General features: G+C 36.2%; 1 protein-coding gene across 3 annotated transcripts; it reads right to left on the minus strand.

The window, feature by feature from the left end:
• Positions 1–8,873: 8,873 nt before the first annotated feature.
• Positions 8,874–24,827, minus strand: LOC124629623 (protein argonaute-2-like). 3 transcript variants are annotated; one of them, XM_047163116.1, is made up of 23 exons: positions 24,809–24,827; positions 24,509–24,547; positions 23,388–23,439; positions 21,412–22,349; positions 21,157–21,333; positions 20,988–21,076; positions 20,791–20,890; positions 20,583–20,703; positions 20,155–20,288; positions 19,669–19,838; positions 18,371–18,464; positions 17,878–17,982; positions 17,261–17,388; positions 16,310–16,421; positions 14,568–14,732; positions 14,193–14,297; positions 13,777–13,896; positions 13,428–13,517; positions 12,773–12,904; positions 12,321–12,430; positions 11,942–12,038; positions 11,165–11,367; positions 8,874–10,567 (listed from the first exon to the last, which is right to left on the minus strand). In XM_047163116.1, the coding sequence occupies exons 3-23, from the start codon at positions 23,398–23,400 to the stop codon at positions 10,471–10,473; spliced, it is 3,300 nt and encodes a 1,099-aa protein (XP_047019072.1). In that variant the 5' UTR covers positions 23,401–23,439; positions 24,509–24,547; positions 24,809–24,827; the 3' UTR covers positions 8,874–10,470. The 3 variants fall into 3 exon arrangements, with proteins under 3 accessions (XP_047019072.1, XP_047019071.1, XP_047019070.1); XM_047163115.1 differs by lacking the exon at positions 24,809–24,827 and adding an exon at positions 24,634–24,731; XM_047163114.1 differs by lacking the exons at positions 24,509–24,547; positions 24,809–24,827 and having other exon boundaries at positions 23,388–23,637.
• Positions 24,828–25,796: the final 969 nt, after the last annotated feature.

Genomic DNA, 25,796 nt, shown 5'->3' on the forward strand with positions numbered 1-25,796 from the left:
CAAAAAAACAATCTCACGACAGACAATAGATACAAAAAGCTAGACCTTATCAACCGACTGGATGTTCCAGCCTTCGATTTGCAAAACAGTTACATAATAATAATAATATAAAAGTCAAGTTTTTTCACTGTTTCGCCAAGAACCATTGAACTTGACTAAAATAGAACGACATCGACCTAATTAATATATCCATGGTCCAATAAGTAAACCTTTACCGGTGACTTGGCAGTAATTAAAAAGTTAAATTAATATGTAACAATGCCGTTCATACAAAGCCTGAAAGACTGAGTACTGAACTGTTTCTATTTACGAGGCAGGAACAGAACGAGCTACCCTTGGAATAGTTATTTGTAGCTGTACTATCCTGATTTTCGAAAGACGATAGGAACTTGTCATACCAATGGGATTTGGGTTGCCAGGATGAAAATGGATTAGGTAGTCTGTCGCTCTTCTTTCAAAGTTACTAGCTTCTTCCAGCGGTTTCGCCCGCAACCCGAGGGAACTTCTGCACGCTTCCTCAATAAATACGTTATTTAAACCTGAAATAATTTATCGAATCGGACCAGTTGTTACTAAGATTTCACACAAACAAACATACTGTTCAGCTTTATAATAAAAGATTTATTTATAACTGCAAGACTGAGTCTGCAACACCTACTTAGAAGATAACACGCCTACTTTTATTCAAGAACTTATATATTATGTTTTGATGATGCTAAGAATTAATGTAAAACCTTGGGAGATAGATTAAAACTTTATATTATTTATCTGGCGCCAGAAGTTTATGAATAAGCATTCCGATATTCTAGCCGAATTAGTCATAAACATTCAATATTCCTAATGACTTAAGCATGTTTATTTACAAGATAAGCAAAATGATACTTATAAGAGAGAAAAAGCAGCCAAATCCGAATTAATGGCTTCCTCCTTTTAATTTCGATTAATGATAAAGAAACATCGCATAAACCAGTAGGTAACAACAAATGGTTTGTCCAAATGGTCCTGTATTGCATTAGCCTGAAAACCTGAGCCAAGTCAAGGGGACTTTAATCATCGCCATCGTAAACAGATTCAAAGAATAAATTAGATTCTTAAATCAATACCATTCTTGAATGCTATAAATCAAATACCTAAATGCCTGGAAATGAAACGAACCTTCATTCCCACGAATGACTGAATCAATACTAATTTCAGAAGCATCTCTAGAGTCCCATGCATAATTTTAGTCACGCTACTTATTCTTATAATGGGCGTATTTCCCATTTTGCTATTCATAGAAATCAGAGTTATTCATTACTTAATTGCTTGATATTGTCCCACTTTCTACCTGTATCTATTACAACCACGCAAATCTAATCATGGTATCCCACCCCATAGTTCAATTAATAAATGCCATTCGATTGCGTCAATACAAATAGAAATAATAACAACTAAACTACAAATTATTTCGAGAAATACTGAAACAAGTATTCTTAGTAGGTCTGCTCAGTATTTGAAACAATAGAAAAAAACTTATTTAGAAATGAACTTAATGGTCATGTCATCCAATTTAATAGTTAGGTAATAATAATTTTCTTTCATCATTCTTTATTCATTCACATAAATTTTCGTGACAAAATAGGAAGAAAAAGTGTAAAAGGGAAAAATTGTGTGTGACGAAAGTGGGGAGAATCAGGAAAAAACTAAGTCTTGTCGATAAAAAATCCTTAATAATCTGTACGGAAATATTCACTTGACCTAAACATCTAGATCACCAACACGTCATTCGACCATCGGTAGCATATTATTTACTAGCAGCATTTACGAACAAACACTTAGTTATTACACGGTACATCAAACAGGTTAAGCATACTCGACAATCCTTCACCTTGCCAATCTCTCGATCAAGCGTAACTCCGCCAAAAAAACGTTATTACTTAATAACAACAGAATTATGCCAAGTTCATTGGGCACTATGCCTTTAAGAATTGTCTGAAATAAGTTCGAAACAATACCAACGATTGTGGACAAAATAATGTGGTTTCGTGTGACTTTTCTTTCAATACACGTCGACATATTCGTTTATTGTCAATTGTTGCGATTAACTAAGAATCCATGCAAATACTAAAAGTTAGGTTTCGAGTGCGGTTAGAATCAAAATTAAAATATTTTACCTTAACCACAATTAATCATAACTTTTCTCAATTCATCGAAGAAACTCATAGGTATATTCATAAGGAAAAAATGTTTTAAGGCTGCTACCTACGGACCGGAGTGACTAAAATGGAATCAAGATAATCTTTAGGAAGGCGGAAGGAACTTAATGCAATTTAGGAGATCAATAATTACTTTTAAATGATTGTTGGAAATCTACCTAAGTATATCTAACAAAGTAGGTATATTGTTAACTGACCTACGCAATATTGACATGTTGGTATGTTCTAGGTCGTGTAAACTGATTGTTTAGCGTGAAATGTAACATCTAAAATAACACAACTAAGGCTCTATTGCACTTTACTATAACTTCGTTCAATTATTTGCTGTCTTTTGCGTTTCTGCAAGCGCCTATGAACACTTGTGGCCTTACTTCAAAAACTTAAACGTCTGTTTTACACTTGTCTAAAAAAACTGTGGCTGCTAAATGAACCATATGTCAACGTCATAATTTGTAATTTTTTTAGACAAGTCTTAAACTGACGTTTAATAGTTTTTGTGGTAACACGGTTGATGTTTATGTGTGAAAACAGCAACTTCTCCATTGTGGTCTGTGGTGAATGATGGGTTTATTTATGTAATTTAACTTTGCTAGTATTGACAGGGCAATCATGGATTGACATATATCATTAAACACTAGCTTTCAACGACATTGCAAGTTTTGTTTTAAGATATGCAAAAAGGCGGCAAAATAACGGTCATGTTACAAAGTTCAATCATTTTCTGCCTTCATCAACAAACGAATGAAAGTGTATTTTTTTTTTCTAAAGCAAATTTATACGGTTTAGAACTCGTCTGACTATTTAAGACTGTGTTAAATGTAAATTATTACACGGTATACGACTTTGACATCTTAGAGGCTTCCGAGCTTTGGAATCATCGGATTTTTCACAGTGAGTACGGAATCAGTCTACCGCGTAGGTATTCCTCAATCATGCAACGTCACGCATGTTATCCACCATCTTCATTTCGTAATATAATTTAAGTAGATTTATTTTAATCGTTATGTAAATGCAAATAATGGTAGCATTCATTGAGACAGACAACATGCGCACAGAATGAACTCATTCGGCTGTCCTCGACACAACATTGAAACCGAATTGGTCAAATAAGTAACGTTTAAATATACTAAAACATTCAAATTGCATGCAACCATGCAATAATTACTGACTTACGAATCAAACTTAAAATAAAGGTATTATTAACACCATTTATTTTTCGGTCACAATTGGAGAATGGGTGAATGTCGCGGTTTAATTGTGAATAAATTAAAGTACATACGTTGGAGTGTTATTAGAATAAGATAATCTTATAGCGGAAGGAAGGATGACGGTGCCATAGACCTTGCATCTACTTCCTTTATCGTAATCGGAACTAGTGCACTTGCTCAACCTCCACTCTCGACCCAATGAAACGTACCTACACGGTACACCTCATATTTACTTATAAATTTCTTATTAAAAAACAATGTCAACCGATTATATAGTAGAAAACGCTGTTTTCAAACTCGTTTTACTTGAACACACAATTATGCAGTCAAGACTTTATAGGCTTATACAATTAAACCGAAATGCAAATGTGTTTTTTCACTTTATCACGAGATAAACTAATAATCCGGTGTAATTATAACAAACTGTTATGCAATTTATTTTTATTGGTATAACACACGTCAATCTAGATTTATAAATATAGTCTGCAGACATTTTTATGACGAGAAAGTGCGTATAATGTAAAACATACTAATAAACACGTCGCAAAAATACAATAATTTCTCCTTCAATTAATTAAACCTGCTTGTAGAATTAATTTGTAGCCTTTAGCCTTCTATTGCTATAGGCACTGCCTATCTAAAAAGGCAAGAATCGTGTGAATTAATTACCTGTTACTAATCGGCATTTTCTTTGCGATTCAAAGTCATCTTCACTCTATCGTTCATCATTTAATAGATGTTGTGTCAGAGTTGCAATATTCTTAGCAATACATTTGTAACGATAACTTGCTCATCTTCGTGCCATCAACTCATAGGTACCTACCATCGGTAAAACAACAAGGAATTTATAGTAGATACCACAGATTACAATTTTAATAAACCACTATGGTTAACACACCACGTGGTGGCCTAGTGGGCAAAGAACCAACCTCTCGAGTATGAGGGCGCGGGTTCGATCCCAGGTCAGGCAAGTACCAATGCAACTTTTCTAAGTTTGTATGTACTTTCTAAGTATATCTTAGACACCAATGACTGTGTTTCGGATGGCACGTTAAACTGTAGGTCCCGGCTGTCATTGAACATCCTTGGCAGTCGTTACGGGTAGTCAGAAGCCAGTAAGTCTGACACCAGTCTAACCAAGGGGTATCGGGTTGCCTGGGTAACTGGGTTGAGGAGGTCAGATAGGCAGTGGCTTCTTGTAAAGCACTGGTACTCAGCTGAATCCGGTTAGACTGGAAGCCGACCCCAACATAGTTTGGGAAAAAGGCTCGGAGGATGATATGAAATATTTATTTATTTATTTATCAAAAACACAGCTAATAGTAGGGGAGGCGAGAGTGCTAAATCGGGAGTGACTCGAGCGTCAATGAGACCTATTAGATTGCGAAGCTTAGATGATAAGAAGAAAAAAATGTCCTGACATACATACACTTTCATCGGTGGGTGGAGCGGCTATAAACTTTCAAACATGTAAAAAAAAACAGTTGCATGGACATACTATAGCGCGTCAGATATTAATAGCATGCACGTCCTACGTCATTTTGAAAACATACGTATATTAATCTGACTGTTTCCATGGTGGGGGTGGTAGTAGGTAAGGGTTAAAAATGGGAAAAAAAATAATTTTATCGAGCGCGTCAGATTATCAAAAGGGGTGTTAAGTGAACCAAAACGAAGGCACTTATGCAATAATCTGACGATTTAGACGTGACCTAAACTCATGGCCATTACTTGAAATTGCAAAAAAAAATCGCCATTTTGAAATACTCGAGCGCGTCAGATTAAGATATATATGGTTCATTTATGTACCCTTAACGTAATCATCTTATAATCTGACGATTATCTGGAGGAATTCGCTTAATCTGACAATGGAAAGTTTTTTTGCAAACCTTTTAACAAATTGAAGAACTGAAAAAATTGCAAGTAAATAAACCAGTATGTACCTATTCTTTGAAGTACAAAACTTTTATTTATAAGCAAATAAGTATGAAAAACATAAAGGACAATGGGCACAAATATACGGAACCTCGTAAACTCCACCAATAGCAATGTCATACATATCATTGTATAGGCATTGTATATTTATCTAGAACAACCTTTAATATGACAGCTTTGTTGACGTTTGCCCGTCCTGAGATATAGATCAAAAAGTGTGTTAAAGTTAAAACTAAATAATCCATTGATATCTCAAGTTTTTAAAGGAATATCTAAGTGCTACTACGAGTATGTCTTCTAAGTACTATCAACTTTTACACACTTTTTGATCTATATCTCAGAACGGACAAACATTTCAACAAAGCTGTTATAATAAAGGTTGTTCTCGATAAGAAGGCACATACAATGATATATATGACATTGCTATTAGCGGAGTGTACCAATCTGCTCATAAAATAATACATGTCTATAATAATTACATTTGATTATAATGACATTGATAATACATGTGTCATAAACAATACAATAGAATCTATATATAATAACATGGCTTGACGGAAATAATCTACGCGTAAATCTTACAAAAACTAATTTTATTCAATTTAATACACATAGATAAATCTAAAATCTAAATAATCTGCCTAGCCTTTTTCCCAGCTACTTTCATACAAAAAAAAATACGTATAAATTTGACTTAATTTATTAGTTTAAAAACATCCAGTAGAGTTGCGCGTTGCCACTCTTGCAGAACAGATAGAAAGAGATAGCAGTTGCTTTCATTGATGACGCGACACTACGCGCGTAATTTGTGAACCACGTTATGCAGAGTAGAGCCAATGTTAACCGGATGACTAGGCCACCACGACCTGTATAAAAAAGGCGAAGTATACGAAACGGCATTTCTCGGTATCACGATAGACAAACAATGCAACTGGAAGGCACACGTATTTAACAAAAGTATCCAATAAAATGAATCGTCTTCGTTAAAAACAATATATCTGCATACCATGACCAGTAACTTCCTGAGATTAGCGAGTTCAAACAAAAAACTCTTCAGCTTTATAATATTAGTGTAGATTATTTAAGACCCAAAATGTACTAACACTTATTGCAAATGAATTGAATTGAAAAAAGAGAGAGAGGAATAGAAACTTGGGAGGAGAATACCGGCATCACGTAGCTGCACGCTTTAAACTTTATCGATTAATTTTCCTTACTTCGGCTTACGGGAATCGTCAGATTTTATATTTTTCGTGAACGTTGAATTACTCCCTTCAAAATAAAAAAAAAAATAGCCGCGCTCAAGAAAGTCAAGATGACGTTTTTTTTTTACAAGTTTGTAACCTTCCTACTTCTTATCGTCAATCGCAAATTGTCAGATTAGTGGAATATACACTTTTTAGCATATAACTAACTAACCCTATCTTAATCTGACGCGCTGGAGAATGTCAGATGATAAATTTTTTTTTACTAATCTGATCCTTTATTCTAGACGCGCGGCTGCATATACAGGGCTTATATTTGGTGGAGGTGTTAAATGGGGTAATAGGTACCTCCCTATATACTAATCTGCCGCGCATGAGTAAATCCCGAAATCCCTTCTAGGCCTCCCCTACTATAATTTAATCTTCACAGGTACGCCTAATACGACAAAATTAGTTACATTATCTAAAATTCAAAATTACATTATACATAGATACATTATATATAGGTACTCTACTCACATTTTCTTATGTGGGTCTAGTAGAGTACCTAATCATGCCGTCAATAATGTCGTAGATGTACCGTCAATTTCTAAAACAAAAGAATTCTCTGCAGTACTAAAGCCTACTTATACATGCATACGTCTACAATAATTTGGTTAACTACACAATGCGGTCTACATAGCTGTGGTCAGGCCCTACGGTTGCTAAGACAGTAGGTAGCTATCAACTAAGCTTACGTGACCACTTGCACGACTCAGAATTCGTGATAAAGCCGTGATGATAACTAAGATAGCTTTGTTGTATAATCAACCTTGATCCGACGAAATACGTGCTTAATTCCAATGCCTCGAAGAAGCAAAAAAGTGCTGTTACAATAATACTTTTCTTTCAGTGAACACTAAGAATAGAATTGTAGAAGTTTTTCTATATACATTCAATGTCTTTTACGATGAAAAACTAGCGTAATAGTACCTACTCAAATACACAGAATTTACAAGTCAGCAAGCAATAAGGTTGTTCGTACTTTCTGAACCAAGTCGTTAAGGAATTTAAGTATTTCTTCTAAGCTTTCAGACGTTTTTAGAACTGTTTACATAAAAAAAAACATCAAAGGTACCTAATTGTTTCCAATTTTTGCTTTTTATGTAGGTATCTTGTGTTATTAAAATGGACTACGTGAATAATTTCTAAGTACCTAAGTACCTACGTAGCGCCGTAGTCTACGGCGTAGCAAGAAAAGGATGCTCTAAAAAAGTCACTGTGGGCAAATCAACAAATCCTGAAATAATGTGAGAATAAAGCTATGTGAATAAAGCGTTAACCTGCCATCCATGTACCTACTACTTAGGTAATAAATTTTTGTGAGGCTGTGAGGCTTCCCGCCGATTAATCGGTGCTCAATTTTTTGTTGGAGAAAAATAGAACCACACATAGCAGTAGTGCAAAATACACGTCCTAAAAAGTCAGTCAGAAAATCCAGAAAGTCCTACAAAAAAATCGGACTGATTTATCTGTCCTACTAAGAGTCTGTTGCGGGCAGGCAGCCTTACAAAAGTACAGTACCTACCTACGTTAAAAAAATCTAGGTAAACTGGACACTACACCTGACCACAACCAGACTCCGGGGTGCCACGAGACATTCTGCATAGAAAAACTTAATTGTTAATTTGCAACGCATTATTGTTATTTTAAACATGCAACAACGGGCTGTAGCGAAGTGTTAGGTAATTAACATGCACTCTATGTCGAGGCGGTGCTGAGGCCGAACTAAATAGGACAGAACCGCCGGAAACCGTTGTACGAATGTTTTGCTTTATAATATTACGTAAGTCTGAGAACTGTGTCGTAGCTGACCATTAGTGGCGATTAGTTTTTTTTATTAATTGCTTAGTAAGTAGGTAGATATTCCAGGAAGACGGAGATTCTTTTGATAGCTGGAAACTTGGTAAGTCTACTTCTATTTTCGAGAAGTATTTGAGACAGGCTGAAAAGTTAACCTAACGCATACGGATTATTTCCTATAATACCCCAACGCAGAACTACAGACCTGGCTGTCAAGTCCAATACTAATATGCATACCTACCTCCAGGTACTATTTTGCTCAAAAAGGTCTTCCAGTTCTAGGACTCATAGTAGATCTGGTTCACTCGAACACATCCCCGTACATCCAGTTGAGAATCGGCATCAGTCTTATGCCGAGAAAAAGAATACAAGACATACCTTTTAAAGAGTTGACTGTCCTCTTTGAATTTTGTATTGTGTAACGTCTAACTAATATAAAGATTTGATAATTAGACAGGAAAGGGAAATTGCAAAATAAAAACAAAACAGACCCTTAAAGTATTTATTGACTACTGGATAATTTAATTGAAGTTACAGACAGTAAAGTACTTTAAGAAAACAGCGGTTGTGGACTTTATAAGATACCACAACTCACCCTGTTATAGATCCATTTTTTGATTTTTTATTATTTTTTTGCAGGCAAACTATTTCGACGACGGCTTTCTTTGTAAGATCAACCATGACTGGGTTCTAGTTTATCATAGGAATACTGGAATACCACCACAAAATAATGAGCCTGAAGTTAAAACAACGTACACAACATATTTTATGCTACTGCTACACATATAATTGTTAGCTAAATTAATTGTATAACGAAGCCGTTACCAACCAACATCACAATCTTTTTCGTTACGATATCAGTCTCTCAAATTCACATCAAGCAATAACAGTCATTTAAGTTACCTCAATCATACTCCTTTCTCAAGCTAGAAACTTAGGCGATTCTAGCTACTTCAGCATCTCTAAATGAATTGTCATGCTCAAATCTATTGAAACTCCAAGTGCATATCAGAATGTTAGCGAGGGAGCATTCTAAGCCAGCACTCTATCTTTTTCTTGCTGACTCGTGATTGGTTGTTCCCCTCCTCAACCAAGAGTTAGACAGAGCGCTAGCTAGAAATGCTATCTCTTTAAACCTCTTAAGGACTTCTAGTGAGATTGCACACTATTTTTATACCTCTATGTTCTTACAACTTTAGAATACTCCCCAAATATTTTACTGCTAAATAACTATGTATGTAAATAGTAAAGATATACTGTCTTTATCAATTTGAGGTTGTGGGAAATTTTTTAGCGGTAAACCTATTTAGTGAGCAGTGGTCCAATCCGGTCTAAAACTTAGGTCGTGGTAACGCCCCCCTTATATTTGTAGAATTATTACTATCTTGATATTACGACATTGAATTATATTTGATTATTGAATTATATTCTATTAAAGACATCGAACAGAGATTAAATGCATGTATATTCTAAAAGTTCATTGATAATAATAATATTCTAACATTAACATCATTTGACACAATCCCTGCATAATGCTTACATTAAAAATAAAATCTCACCTTTAAAAATAAATAGGAAAAAATCATTTCTTAAAATTACGCAGATAGAAATTCCGATTTTTATAAATAGGTAAACAAAATAGAAAGTACTTTTTATAAGCAGTACTTGAAACACTTCGATAGTAGGTATAAAGAATGTTAGAAAATATCCAATTTCACACATTTATATTTTTTTGTATTTTTTAGGTTTTTCTTTTGGTCTATTTAATTATTTACGACTAATATAAATGGACACTGATATTGAATGAATGATTTAATAATGATGTGCGTTAATCTACACTAATATTACAAAGAGGATAGATTTGGAAAGATGTTTATGAATAGGCTCCGAAACTACTTGACCGAATAGAAAAATTCTTTCACTGCTAGAAAGCTACATTATCCCCGGTGGACATAGGCTATATTTTATCCGGGTACGGTTAGAAGTACCCACGGAGCGCGGGTGATCCTGCAAACGGCAAATACAGCGATAAGACGAATATAACATGAATACAAAAGTGATTATGATTTACTAGTATAAATATGATTAGACAAAGAACATGCGACTGAATTGCAGCATCTTATCGAGCACGTGAAGACGCTTCGGCTTGCGTTCCAGCTCTTTGTTGTCAAACTTCTCGCCACTGGAAATAAAAAAAACATATTTATTAGTAACTGCTACGTAGAGCTACCTTATTTTTACATACATACAGTCTATTATTCGGTCACTGTGTGTCTCGGGGAAACTACTCCCAATGATTAGATAAAAAGTATCCAATATTAAATTGCCTATTATGTAAGGTGATTTTTTGTTTACTTCATTAAGTCGCTAAAACACGACAAAGGACGTTGCTGATGCTTTTTCAGGGTATCAGAGGGTATGTCAAACTGTAGGTCTCGGCTGTCACTAAACATCTTTAGCAGTGGTTACGGGTAGTCAGAAGCCAGTAAGTCTTACAACCAGCCTTACCAAGGGTATTGGGTTGCCCGGGTAACTGGGTTGAGGAGGTCATATAGGCAGTCGCTCCTTGTAAAACACTCGGCTGCAACCGGTTAGACTGGAAGCCGACCCCAACATAGTTGGGAAAAGGCTAGGCAGATGATAATATGCACATAGTTTATTATTCAGTCACTAGAACCCACCGCCGCCGCTACAGCTGATTACTATACAACAACTAACTTCTACTCGCGATTTCCGCGGCATCCCGGACAACTACACCCATTGATTAGATAATACTTACTGTGTAAGCGATCTAGCTCGCAGGCAGGCGAGATGTGCGTAGTAAGTGGGCGTGGGGTAGGACACGGAGCGCATGCAGCGCGAGTACAGGTGGCACAGGTAGTACGTCAGCTGCTCCACTTCATCGTCAGGGATCTTGCCGTCGTTGCACACCGCGTGGTAGCGGGTCGGACGGGCCGTGCCTTTTATGGCCTGGTGGGATACCTGTAGGAATTGGCAAACAAAAACATAAATAAGTCGGTTCAAACAGACAAATACTACAGTTTCGCTGGGTATCAAAATGATACATCTCTGCCAACAGTGCCAACTGACGACAGAGATAAATATGGGTAGGTACTGAGTTGTTATCGTTTATTTAGTGACTCGACTCCATTCGTCAAAAAATATATTCCACTTAAAATATTATGAGATAATTAAAAACGACTATAAACAAGTAGATTAGTAAGTGTAGTAGAAACAAGTACATTTTAGAAATTAGCCAACCAGATCTAGATTTTAAGGTCGAAAACACTTTCAAAAGAGCGGATTTTCCCCTGGGTGCAAGGTACAAGTGTAGCCGCGTGTACAAGAGTCAGATTTTTTGTGTCCCGAGACGAAAAGATTACTAAAAAGTATGTATAATAAATAATAACATTCTGATTTAATCAAGTCTTCCCCTATACACTACTTTTCTGGGGAGTTTGTTGCGCAATTTCTTCTTCCCGACAAATACACGTAAGACGGTGTGGTTTTGCAGTATGAATAAATAATTTTTAATTTGACACAAATGAATACATACCAGATAAAAGTCCAATTCAGACGAGTGAACGATATCCGTATCGACAACAGTGCCTGGTTCAACGTTCTGTTGCTTGTTTACACCTTCGTTGAACAATCTAAAGACAAGCAAAGAAAAAATGATATTTTAATAGAATATTTTCCGATTACACGTATACAGACTTATTGAAAAACCCCTACAATTAATTAATTAACCTACAATTGTTACACAAATTATATTGAAAATTATCAGAAACGCTGTATGCTACTTTTTGCTGCTTACAAAATAAGTATCTGGGGTAATTTTCAAAAAAAAAATTGGTTACAGATATGAAACAGATAGGAAAACTTAACCATTTTAACAGAAAACTGAAAACCGCTAGTAACATGCAAATTCATACCTCGTGTGATGTCGCTTCTGCACCAATAGGAACAGTACTTCAGGCTTCCTGGACTGGCCTGCCATGCGCTGGTAAGCGTTGTGAACGGCTGCGAGCTCACTATTCATCACCTATGCGAGAAAATAAATACTTCTTTAAACCTTTTATTTTTAGTGTAATAAACACTGGAAGAAGTTTCAGTTTTTGAAGTTATACTACTACTCTTTGGTCACCTGTTCTTCGGGTTGATAACATATTACCTATAAAATAATATAATTCGCGCGTTTCAGACCCGTTTTTATTTAGAAATTTACGTATAACAAAAGTTTCAAATCCTTTAGGTTGGTAACAGTCCTTTGAGACGAAACTACTAAGTTCTAAGGGCCAAACACCGACCAAAATATATCAACCTTTTTAGACTTTCATAAGTTCTTATCAAGGCTTAAGTAGATAAATGATTTGTCTTACAATACCTGAGCGAACTGTCCTTCGGAGACACCGTCGCGGAACACAAATATCTTCCTCGGCAGAGCGTTGTGGTTGCGCTCCTTGTACACCTTCAGATGATCGAACATCATGTCTTCGAACTCCACTATCATCTCTTTCTGTAATTAAACCTTTAACTGACATCGACCATAGACAGAGACACAATAAAAAAAAAAACTATTGATTGTCAGACACACGGTCAACGAGTTTTGGAAAAGGTTTATTATGGCCTCTCTGTTAAAAGCTAGCGACATGACCCAGGTTTGCATGGGTATAAGTCGTTCCTTATGAATCTATGTATGAAATCCGACTGCCCATTGATGAAAAACGCATGAATTTAGTAGTTTTGAAAGCAGCGGAGGACTTTATTTTCTAAAAATATATAGCTAGAGATTAAGAAATCATTCTTCAAAGGAAATGAATCTTATACAGTCAGCCTAACATACTGTACCATTATGATTATTATAATTTGTGGTCTTAAACCTTACCTTGTCCACTAGATGTCGCCATTTATTGCGTTCTGTTGCTTGATGCATTGCAACATTCATAGGCATCTCCAGCTCTTTAGTCATCTAGTGGGCAAGATCAGAAGGAGTCACGATCCTCAGCAGTGAGGGAAACGACTAAGAAGAGAAACCTTACCTTAGGCGTCTGAATGCTGAGCTCAATGTTATACATGTAACATTTTGGATCAATTGAGGCTGTCACCGCCGCAATACTCGGTATGTTGGACTGAAAAAAAAAACTCAGTAAAAAACAAGTTCTTTTTCAAATATATGCATGTATAAAATTTAAGAGTTAAAAAGCAGGGCTTTGGAGCCAATTTTATCGTAATTTCTAGCAGTTTTTCCCGGTTTTTTTTTATTCTTCAAAATACATATAACCGATTTTTCGGCGATAGCGTACCTTCTCAACAGTGGTAATCTCTCAAACTGACATTTCTAGATACCAAACATAATGTGAACATGAAATATCTGAAACTTATAAATACCTGATCCGGCGAGGGGTGAGTGACATCAGCACCGACGATCATTACTCCACCATCCTTCAAACACTTGGGCATGGTGACCGTATCAATAGCTTGGTTTATACCCATGAGCTTCGAGTTCACCTATTCAAAAACCATACATTAACTACACTATGACATTTTCTCATATATACCTATAATTTAGGTTTAGGCCAATAAGAAGGCCAGAAGACAACTTAGTTTTAATAATATGCTATGTATAACTGATCTCCGCCTGCGGTTTCACGCAACTTCACACCTCAAGATAAAAAGTAGCTTATACGTTATTCTGTACATAAGCAATATCGCTGCCATGTTACGTTAGAATTCGTTCAGCCGTTGAGGCGTAAGCACACTTTCACATTCACATAATTATAATATTTAAAGAAGCATTATGTTACCTTGAGCAGAATGTTTCTGGCTGTCATCGGGTTCATTCGCCTAGCTGTCATTTCCTTTACGCACTGCGTCAGAATTCCTACTTCGCGTTCCGCCATTTGCTTCACCTGAAAATTAAGATTGTTTTAAAGCAACTGAATCGTCAACCAAGCTAATATATCGAATAAAAATATATCAGAATGTATGGTTTGTCGCTTAACCCCGCAGACGGCTACCTATGTTTAAAGCAGCGTTTTCATGGTATTCTTTCTTTTTAATGGACTTTCTATCGATATTTAATTCCAAACATTACCTTCAAAAATTAAATATTAATGGAATCATTGAAACATTTGAACCATGCATATTTTGTCATAAAAGAAAAAAATATCCACAAATACCTTATGATAGTCATCTCTGCCCCTCGAAGACACGATAATGAATAAGAACTTGACATCGCGGTACGCATTCATGAGAATATTATGAAGAGACGTCATTCTAGCGCTCACCATCACCATCTTAGGCCGAGCTACACTCATACCCATCTGGTTACCCGTGCTTATGATCTGAAATTATTTTACATATTTATAGTTCGGCCATTCAGAGAATGCGTTCCTGACACATCGCGATTGAACTGACGACGTAACTTTGCAATGGCGTTGCAGTTACGATAAAAATATTTTTGCTGGTTGTTTACCGTTTTAACAATTGAGGAGCATTAAAACAACATTATTATATCAATAATCAATGAATGTTATAATTTTGTGCCAAACTGAGTGTCAAATAACTTGGTAAACAATATTTTTCTAAATCTATACTGCGCTATTACAAGGTTATGTCAGCGGTTTATATTTTGTAGTGCTGTGCTAAATATAACAGGCAAGTATCGTAATCTGTTCTTATACAGTTATAATATAAAATAATACGTTTTGATTTTCTTTTTAAGAATTGGAAAATAATGGACTATAAGACTTAATTATAACTTTTATGAAATATAAAAATAAAACTATGACCAAACCGCATTTTTATACTTAGATTAAAAATGGTAACCCCAAATGGCGTTATGGGCCGCCATTTTGTGACGCTAAAACAGTCGTCCGTTGTCGTTTCGTGCGCATAGACCACGTTTTTCAAGTGTTTTCGATCTGTTTTTATTTGATTACCCGGCTTTTGTTAGACCGAGATATCAGGATTGATTCTGTTATTGATAATAATATAATTATACATGTAGGCGAAGATGATGATGAAGACACCACCTCCTCAAGCAAATCGGAGTCTGATTAATATTCTGTTCGCACATTCAATTCAATGTACTTGTAACAAAGAATAAATAAAACAATTTTATTATATGAATATTACCTTTTTTTGGTTTCCACTTAAATAACTAAAATATAAAACAAATGATTCCGCCAATTTAAAACGAAAATAATCTTAAAATAATGCGGCGGTTCATTTTGAAGGAACGGTAACGAACTCAGTGTTATGTTGTGCCCATCACTAGTCGTGACTAACTGATAGGTGTCAGGAACGCATTCTCTGAACGGCCGAAGTATAATCACACAGTTTGGAACAGATAATAATAATTGGAACCATCCATCTCCCGAGCCTTTTTCCCAACTATGTTTTCGTCGGCTTCCAGTCTAACCGGATGTAGCTGAGTATCATTGTGAATGTATGTAAGTATGAATAACAGTTGGAACCATGGAGAACAAAATGACTAGCAGAGATGCCAGAGCGTGCAAAATGCGGGGGTGCGGGGGACAAGGAATTTTTCTTTTTTCGCGATCTTCGGTCCCGACCATTTTTTGTAATACCAAAAATCGTTGACAGATGTCTGAAAGCCTCGTTAATTCACTCTTAACTGATCGTTTTGGTCATGCCCACCGTACGAATTTGACCTAGAAGTAGGCGCCTGACCTACCTGCATTATGGCATCTCCGCTCATCTTTCCATTGTGATTCGATGCTAATGGACTAAGAATGGGGAAGCTACGAGAACTGCCAATAACATGTAAAAATGGCACAGTACATTGATAAATTATTAACTCGACTAATAAGATCACACCTAATGTGTTAATTAAAAGGTCCACTTTAAAAGGTAGAGTATACGTTATTAAAAAATATATAATTAATTCAAACGTTACCAATGAAATCATTTCGTCGTAATTATTTCTTGGATCTGTGTCCAAAGCGACGAGACCCCATGACTGCAAATGTTCTGGTTTCAAAAGGCGGTTAGCCTGCCATTGTCCTCTTCTGAAAAATTACATATAAATATTATTGTTTAATATAGTTTAGTTATAATAACAAATTTGATGAGTTCGTTTGTATGTTCGTTTCGTTTGTTCGTTCGTTTGTTAGAACGCGCTTAATATCAGGAACAGCTGGACCGATTTGAAAAGTCTTTCAATGGTAGGATATTGGTAGCCCATTTATTGAGAACGGCTAAAACTATTTTATTACCAGGTGCGCGTATATTCGACGGGAAGTGTGTGAACTACTGGCGGAAACTGGCTTCCATACTTTTAATATCTTAGAGCCACAAGATACAAGCTGTGCTTAGTTTGTGGCTCAAAGGCAAGGCATTTTTTTTGTTAATACAAAATAAATTATAATAAATCTGTAGAGAGGTCAATTCTGTACATTGAATTTATTTCCAAAATAACTATTAGGGGGTGATTAGTGATCGATACTGACGCCAAAAATGCAATCAGTAAAATTTTTGTCTGTCTGTCTGTATGTTCGTTATGGAAACAAAAACTACTTGACGGATTTTGACGAAACTTGGTACAATTATTCTTCATACTCCTGGGCAGGTTATAGAATACTTTTCATCACGCTACGATCAATAGGAGCAGAGCAGTGAAGGGAAATGTTGGGAAAACGGGAGAAGTTACTCCATTTTTTAAGCTTTTGTCGCGTGTGCAGCCGTTATGGTTGAAGCTACACCGAAACCACGTATCTTCAACCTTATTGACCGACAATAATATTATTGACGACTTTATAGACAAATCTCTTTGCACAAACTCCGAATCTAACGCGGACGAAGTCGCTGGCAGAAGCTAGTACAAAATAAATAAAAATACTGTTCTTACCTAGGAACTATTTTGCCATTGCCAATCTCCAAAGTTGGTGGTTCCAAAACCTTTGCTTTGACGGTGTAAAACTTATCCGATATCTCAAGGCCAAACTGCTTGAAGTCTTTGTTTTGCGAGTATTTCATCTAAAAATATTTTTTTTGTGAATATGAAAGAACTATTTTGAACGGATTAGAGTTATCTGTGCGATGAATAATAAATAATTTCGTAATTATAGCAAATGTCTGAAAAGATTTCTAAAGATTCTAAAATCTCTTTATCATAGTAAAGAGATTTAAGAATCTTTTCAGACATTTTAAATTAAATGTCTGAAAAGATTCTAAAATCTCTTTATCATAGCATTTATTTTAAAATCATGTCTATATATTACGTAATGGTTACATATAATGTATTCTTATTTGTTTTTGATTCATACTAAAAGTTTTTTGTAAAGAAAATATAATATTACTCTATTCAGGGCTTCTTCTTCCATCTGAGGAATAAATATGGCGGTTTGACATATCTTCTATACAAAAGCTAACAAAACTTCATACATATTCTTCAGGTTAAAGTTATCTGGTACTTCAAAAATCGGCCCTAAAGCAACATTAAAGGCATTTTTTTACACAACTTACATTGGAAATAACTTCTGTAATTTTCTGTAGTCGCTCATCAGGCGGAGTCGCGGCTTCCTTCACCATCTTAGCAACTTGCTGTTCATTCAGCTGCCTGGTTAATGGCTATAAATATAAATAACAATAATATAAATAAATATTACTAAAAGCATGACGTTGCATTATCGTCAAATAGTTTTTGTTCAGAGTTTCCTTAAAACTTTCAGAAGCAATTAGAATCAGAATGCTATATTTGTAAACAGTTCAAATTACAGCAGCGTGAAGTGAGGTACTACAAGTAGGTATAGTTATCGGCACGGATAATGAGCTCTCGGCGGAAGAGGCAATAAACTTAAGGCAAGAAACCAATAAATCGCTTCTGCGCAGGTGAAGGTCAGGGCTCAATATCCCTGCCGATGATTATAGATCCTCCACTGTTTCCCCATAGTCCAGGCAGTGAACTTACTATTTTTAAGAATAACTTATAGTTTTTTATTTATTTATTAGTACATACCTGTCCATAAGCCACTTGCAACAGTTCAATTGGGAAATAAATGCATCTGTCCCTGGATCCAACCCACAAGCAGTTCAGCTTAGGGAACTTCAGCCTGAAAATTATGTGCAAATTAAGTAATTAAACGATTAATTTCTTCATTTAATCATGGAGAACAAAATGACTAGCGGAGATGCCATAACAGAAAATCTCCTATGTTAGCAGCGCCAAAACGCGGGTGTTCGGGGGTCGTAGAACGTTACAAAATTTTAAATACACGCGCCGGTATCGCGCGGACCACCCACGAAGTGCTGACACAGATGCGCCGAATCGCGCAAAATGGCCGCCACAGACGAGAGGATAGAGACTTTCACAAAGCAGCCCGTAAGCTAGACCGGTGATTTGTACACCCGGAGAGCACATGTCGGACCTGCGCCTGATCTCTTTCCGGTCATGTCGGTTTACCGTCCCATCGGGCTATGAGAGTGAAGAAATAGTGAGTGCACCTGTGTCTGCGCAAATGCTTTTGCACTATAACATGTTCTGTGCAGTTGGCTAATTTCCTTATGTGAGAACAGCCGCCATGGCCGATAACACTGGTCAACAAATTATTATTATTTTTTTGGTGCAAAGGTGAAATATACAATTTCTTGTAGAATACTTGATACGTAATCGAAGTCCAGAACATAAAGCAGCACTAGCACGTCGGGATTTAGAGATATACCCCTGCTAAAGTGCCAAAAACGCGATTTTTTATGAAATTTGATGTAATTTTTTGGGGACAGCAGAATTTTCTAGTAATTTTTAACTAAAGCATTATATAGTACTACTTTCCCCGCATTAACCCCATTTTAATTTATATTTTTGCAAGTTTTCTTTCTCAATATATACCATTTTATATCTAAAGTGGAGTTTTTTCATACTAACAGGCTAAATAAAATATAGGGAAGATCGAACTATCGGAGCTGTATACATATTTAATGAAAATTTAAACTCTTAGCTTTCGTAAATAAAAATGAATTTCAATCAGGAAGAGTAGTACTGTATAATGCTATAGATAGAAACTAAAAATCAATTTTGCTGTCCTTCAAAAAAATTGTCAAATATCGTTAAAAACGCGTTTTTGGTACTTTAGGAGGGGTATAACTCTAAATCCCTACGTGCTAGTGCAACTTTATGTTCTGGACTTCGATTACGTATCAAATAATCTATAAGAAATGATATATTTCACCTTTGCACCAAAAATGCTGTTGACCAGTGTAATCGGCTAGGAGGATCTTCCTCCGTGGAAATGATGTATTAAGAACTCAGTAACTCACCTATATTTCTTATCCCTGGCAAAATATTCGCCGACCGTGGTCTTCCGTGTGCGACCATCAGGTTCAGTGATAGTGAAAGTCAGCTCGTCCGGGGGTCCCACCATACCGTTGCATACGAACTCGCGCCGATGACCCGCTGATGGCGTATTACCTACCAGTGTTGCCACCACCTGGAATTTTAAGATAGTTTTGGTGTTGCCATATTTTTTCTTTGATACAAGTCTCGGTAAACTTTTTGCCGTCACCGAAGTCACTGCACAGAACTACATTCTAGGTATTAGCTGCAAACGGGGTTAGCAGTTGTGGACACATACGCCGATATGTACGAATTTTACAAAGTTTTGCGTAAGGAGGCACCCAATGGAGATGTGAAAATTTTGTTATAAATTAGAAGGGTTAAATATCCAGCTAAAGGAGATTAAAAACACACACACATTCCGCGTTCATTACAAATGATAATAATTTCTAAACAGTATTTTAAATTACCTTTAGGCCTTTCACGAAGTTTGAAAATTGTTCACCCCCGCGTTGATGGTCGACATTGCGAGTGGGATCCAACCCGAAATCTTTCACGAGTGCATCAAGTACACTCTGGTGTTTAGGGAAGCCTTTGTGGGCAACTAGAATAAAAACAATAATTATGCCACCTATAAAATGCGCAGATTTAAGGCTAATAGTAACCATGTAGCATTAGGTACATGTGGAGGTGTGTGTGTAGTAATATAATTTGTTTGCGGTAAAAAATAATAACAATGATTTCAGTAAGAACCACTGTGCACATGGCGAAATAAGATTTAATAGTCATAATATTGTGATTAGATCGAAAATCGAAATCGAAAATCGAAAGACGACGAATTGTGATTAGATTTGAGAACCAGTATTAGAAAGATATTCTTAGTAAAAAAAAAACTTACCATCAATGTTGATGAAAGCTTTGTTAGTAAAAATAGCAGATTGGAACAATCCAGTCCACATTTCGTAGCCACTGCCCAAGTCTACAGGGCGCAATGGACGCTTGAAGAATTGACGACCAGCCTACAAAAATTATGTAATTAATTTAAATATTCGATTCAAATTAAAAACATATATTACGATAATGTATTGGCAGTTTTAAGAACATACCTTCACATAAGATTCCAGAGCACCTTGGCGTAGAATAACGTCAATGCATTGAATTTCTTCAGTGGGGTGACAAAGGGATGAGCTTCTGTTCGTCATATAACTGTAACAACATCATATTTTAATTAAGCATTTTGACCAAAAAAATTTTCGAACTACCGCAAAAATCGTGCAACGTGTATATAATACGACCAACTTACCGTTGAATGTTACCCAAATCTACAACACCAGTAGCTTTCATTGACACTTCAAAATTCATAGGCCTTCCATTTTGGTCTATTATTTCAACCTGAAAAATACATATAATTAAAACAAAAACATTTAATTTACCCATAAAACTAAAAAAAAATGTGGTAAAAAAATACCAACGCGTGTATTAAAACGTTCCGTTGAAGTAACATTCTTGAGCGGACGCAGAGAATAACAGTTCTTCATCTGATCGAATGCAATCAAGTCTTTCGAGAAAAATTCCGCTTTCACCTTCTGGAATACTTCGGGTAACATCCTCTTTGGCCTGTCCGGGCTGAAGCTAACATCGTAACGCGACTGTAAAAAGGTAATAACCCAATTAATATAGCTAGAAACAATACTATAAACATGTGCAAAGTTAAGGAGTTAACTTACAATTTGAAGTGTTTTAAACGTCATTTCCAGATAATTGACCATTACTCTTATAGCCCTGGCCCGAACCATACCACCAGGAATCTTGTTTGGTATCTTGTAACGACATAATACCGGTTCTAGAGATTTCGGAGGCCGTGTCGGCTGTGCGGTTTGCTGGGCTACAACTGGTTGCGGAGTGGGTATTGGCGCAGCTGTCGGAGTCAAAGGTGACGTTCTCGGAGGTAGCATAGCAGTAGAAGTAGACGGACCTGCTGCAGCAGACCAACCACGACCTCTGCCCCAAGGACCTGGCTGCGCAGTTTTCTGAGGCTCCGGCATTTGTACTAATACAGGAGTAGGCCCTGAGCCACTAGGTGAGACTAGTTGAGAACTTGAGCTGGACGCTGACACTGATCTTTGATCGGCGGCTGCCGGTGCCGCAGAGACAGTAGGTGCAGCAGGGGCAGCAGGGCCAGCAGGAGCAGCTGGTTGCTGACCTTCAGCAGCTCCTTTCTTCTTCCGTGGCTTCCTTTTCTTACCGCTGAGCAAGCCTAAACCAGATTCTTCCTCAGCTTCAGGTTCAGGTTTAGCTGCGGCTTCTCCAGCAGCCGGCTTTGCAACTTCAGCCGGCGCTTCGGGAGGAGCATCAGTTTTAGCTTTTTCTGGTACCTCAACCGACGGTTCGGACGGAGCCTCAGATGCCGCTCTAGACATGGTTGTTTCAGATGTTGTATCAGATGTAGAATCCAAACGTGATGGTTTTCTAGACGCTTCCATAGTCAGCCGAGCTTTTTCCTTCTTTTCTTTTCTCTCCTTCCTTTTACGTTCTGCAGCTGAAAGGTTGGAGTCATCTTCTCCCTCTGCTGGTGGTGGTGGTACTTCTGAAGTGGATGGTTCTTCTTCTTGGACACTACTAGGAGTTTGCTCCTTTGCAGAATCCTTTTTCCCTTTCTTTTTCGCTGTAAATGCATATTTTTTATTTAAAAAAGTAGGTAAGTTTTGTTCAAAAATAAATTCAATAAGTAACTTTGATTTTCATACTTTTCTCACAACATAAACAACCAGACTCAACAACACAAGAGAAAGCGTAACAGGTTCTTGTAAGTCCAGAAGGTCACTTCGCCCTTTAAGAAGCCATGAGTTGAGCCTAACTAGTGAAGCTCAACCTTGCTAATGTCTTCATTATATAAAATCAGGACAGTAAATTGTGTGCTCTGACACAGATGTGTCTTCTTGTCTATACAATTACAGCCTTACTTATAAACGTGAATTAAATAATAAGTAATTCTTAAGGGGTGTTTAAGAAAATTCTTACTTATAAACGTTGCTTAAGCATGTCTTACCTAACATTTAATCACTACTTAAGGCTTTAAGTAGTGATTAGTTAAAATGTTGCTAAGAAGGTGATTAGAGATTTTTATAAGTAAGGGGGTTTATGTTTATGCTCATCCAGTTTGGAATATATAAAATGTCCAAAACCCTTCTGAGCATGGCCTGTGACAAGCTTGGCTTTGTTATAGTTTAATATGGTAGTAGTAGCATATCAATCTGATCAGATTAACAATTACATTTTATACAATATAAAACAAGGGTTCAGACTATACCGGGATTAAAAAAAAACCAAGTCAAGGACATTTGACTGTTGCATCACTGTTGCACAACATTATTGTGATCCTGGGATGAAGCAATGACTCATACTTCATTACTTCATCTAGAACATACCTGTTGCATTAAATGACCTAGTTTAAGAAATCAATATCAGACCACTACATACATAAACACAGAAATATGCACACTTCACAAAGCTCAAACCACTCTTTTGTCAAAATTGGAATAGTCTTTAAAACTGTAATCACAAATAATATTACTGAACAAAAGAACAAATAGTTATAGCAATAGGTTATTAACTATTACATCATACAACAATAAATGTTATTGAGAAAACTTGAACTAGATTGGCGACTTCACTATTTAATAAACAAAACACAAACACTTACATGGTTTAACCATTTTGGAAACTGCTTAGATTCCAACGAAACTTCTCAAGATCTGTAAGAGTATAACAATACTGGTTGAATTCACAACTCTAAAACACAATAAAATTTACTGAATTTGCACAAGTGCACTATTTCACACTGGTATCAAATGAACAATATTAATGTCTAGTGTCTTGTAACATGTCCAATGAATGTTGTTAGATAGAATGTTCTAGTCTAAAATAAACATATGTGGTGAAATGAAAGTTATAGAATTCCCCTACTACAGTGTTGCCAGTTTATTGAATTATCGAAATGGCAACAGTTTTCTCTTCTCTGTCTTTTCAAAGTAGACAACAAATACAGTAAGAATTTTGAGTGTTTTGATAGGCCCAGTGAAAAAAAAATTGCAAGCCGCAATCGCTTTTTAATTGCAGAAATAAAAAAATTACTAGTATGAAAGTGAATATATTGCTTATGTGTATAAATTGTATACAAATTTTAAATAATTTCAGACAACAAAATCTATTGTGCACCTTTTTTTAGGTACTAGGAGGCTCGCTTTTGGAGGTTTGACTTCAATTTAAATGAACCAAAGACGACTAACCAATCCTTTAACAGTCTATAGGTAGTTGTTTTAAAAAATTGTGCATAACCTATTAATTCAAACAAGTTTGTCACTTGCTGCCAATACTGATATCATTATATTTATTCAAATTAAACTAGATTCTACAATAACAGTTAAACAAAATTTTATAACTGTATTCTGTAGATTTTTCATTTATCATTATGAATTTTATAGTTTTTAAATGCCTACCTGTATGTTGAAAAATGTTTTTAGTTCCTTTTTGACTCAAAAACAACGCCTAGATTCACGCAATAGTGGACTCCGTTGTGTTTGGTCCAAATGGCGGATCGGATGGTAAAAGTATACATAGATATGAACTAGCTTTTTGTTGTGCTTTAGCAACTCAAGTGCCTATTATTGAATGGGATCGATGGATAATAAAGAGCTGGAACTATCACAGTCAAAGTTACTGCAAAATTGGAAAGCAAATCGAAACGAAATCACGTTCAAATCCCATTTAATTACAAATATATAATCTCAAGGATAGCTACAAGTACTGGTACAGTATACTTACATTTTGCTTCGGACTTCTTTACTTGGGATTTCAATTAACCTGAAAAAACAACAACACTTTATATTTTTGCAATTAGTGCTATACGCTCCAGAATCACCTCAATCCAAGCAAACGACTCCACTCACCACAATCAAAATAAATAATCTCTAATCACCAGAGACCAATCAATGGCCGGCCAATGCAGAACTGTCATAACTGTCAAATACGTTTTGTATACTACTGTATATGTTGTGCTATCAAATAAATCAATAATAATCAACAGGGTTTGCACTATTACAGAACTAAATACAGAAATGTTACCTGTTTTAAAGTTAACGTAATATTCCCACATAGTTGCAGCTTTTTTCTATTCAAGCTGATAAGAACGTTTATCGTTTATGAGTTACGATTTCCACTGTGGGTATTAAATATATTTTAATTCATATATCTGCCCAGCGGTTTCCCTAGTAACTATGTTGGGGTCGGCTTTTAGTCTAACAGTGACTGCTTATCTTAACAGTGACCGTTAAGCCAGGAGATGATTCTGACCTCTTCAACCCAGTTTCCCGGCCAACCAGATATTTACCCTTTGTTAAGACTAAAGGCTGATTTACATTGAGTCAGTAACTGACGTCAGTGTAGGCGCCGAAAACTGACGCGTGCTATTTACACGAAGTCAGTGTAGTGTCAGTGTTTCGTCAGTAGTACTGTACTGACTTCAAATCAATTTACACGATGGCAGTGCCGGGTCAGCACTGACTTGTCAGTGGACTGACGTCAGTTACTGACTCAATGTAAATCAGCCATGATTGACAGACTTTCTGGCTTCTGACTATATCACTGACCTCTATATTTACCACTGGACAGGCTGTTGTCAACGTGCTTTTGTGCCCGTTTGATAATCGCCATTTTGGCGCTGTTAGACGTAGCGAGTGTCCGTGGTACTAAAATTATTTTACAGTGAACCATTGACATATACTAAGCTCGATGCAGTGAACCAATGCAGTGAACCAATGAACAAACACTTCTCTCACAGCCATTTGAAATTATACGTCAAAATTAGTTCTGTGGACACTCGCTTAGACGATATTGGCGCTTCAAATGGGCACAAAAAAATTGCTGTCAAACTTACGGAACAGCCCTAGCCGGTCCAGTGATAAATACAGAGGTCTATATCCATCATGATGAGTATATTTTAAATCCACAGATTGATATGGGGTTTATTATGTTATCGTCGCAGTTGAAATAATGATACTATAATAAATAAAAAAAGGGATAATATGGATATAATCACTGATATAATTCATGG

Source organism: Helicoverpa zea, chromosome 4 (assembly GCF_022581195.2).
Source record: "Helicoverpa zea isolate HzStark_Cry1AcR chromosome 4, ilHelZeax1.1, whole genome shotgun sequence".
Lineage (NCBI taxonomy): Eukaryota > Metazoa > Arthropoda > Insecta > Lepidoptera > Noctuidae > Helicoverpa > Helicoverpa zea.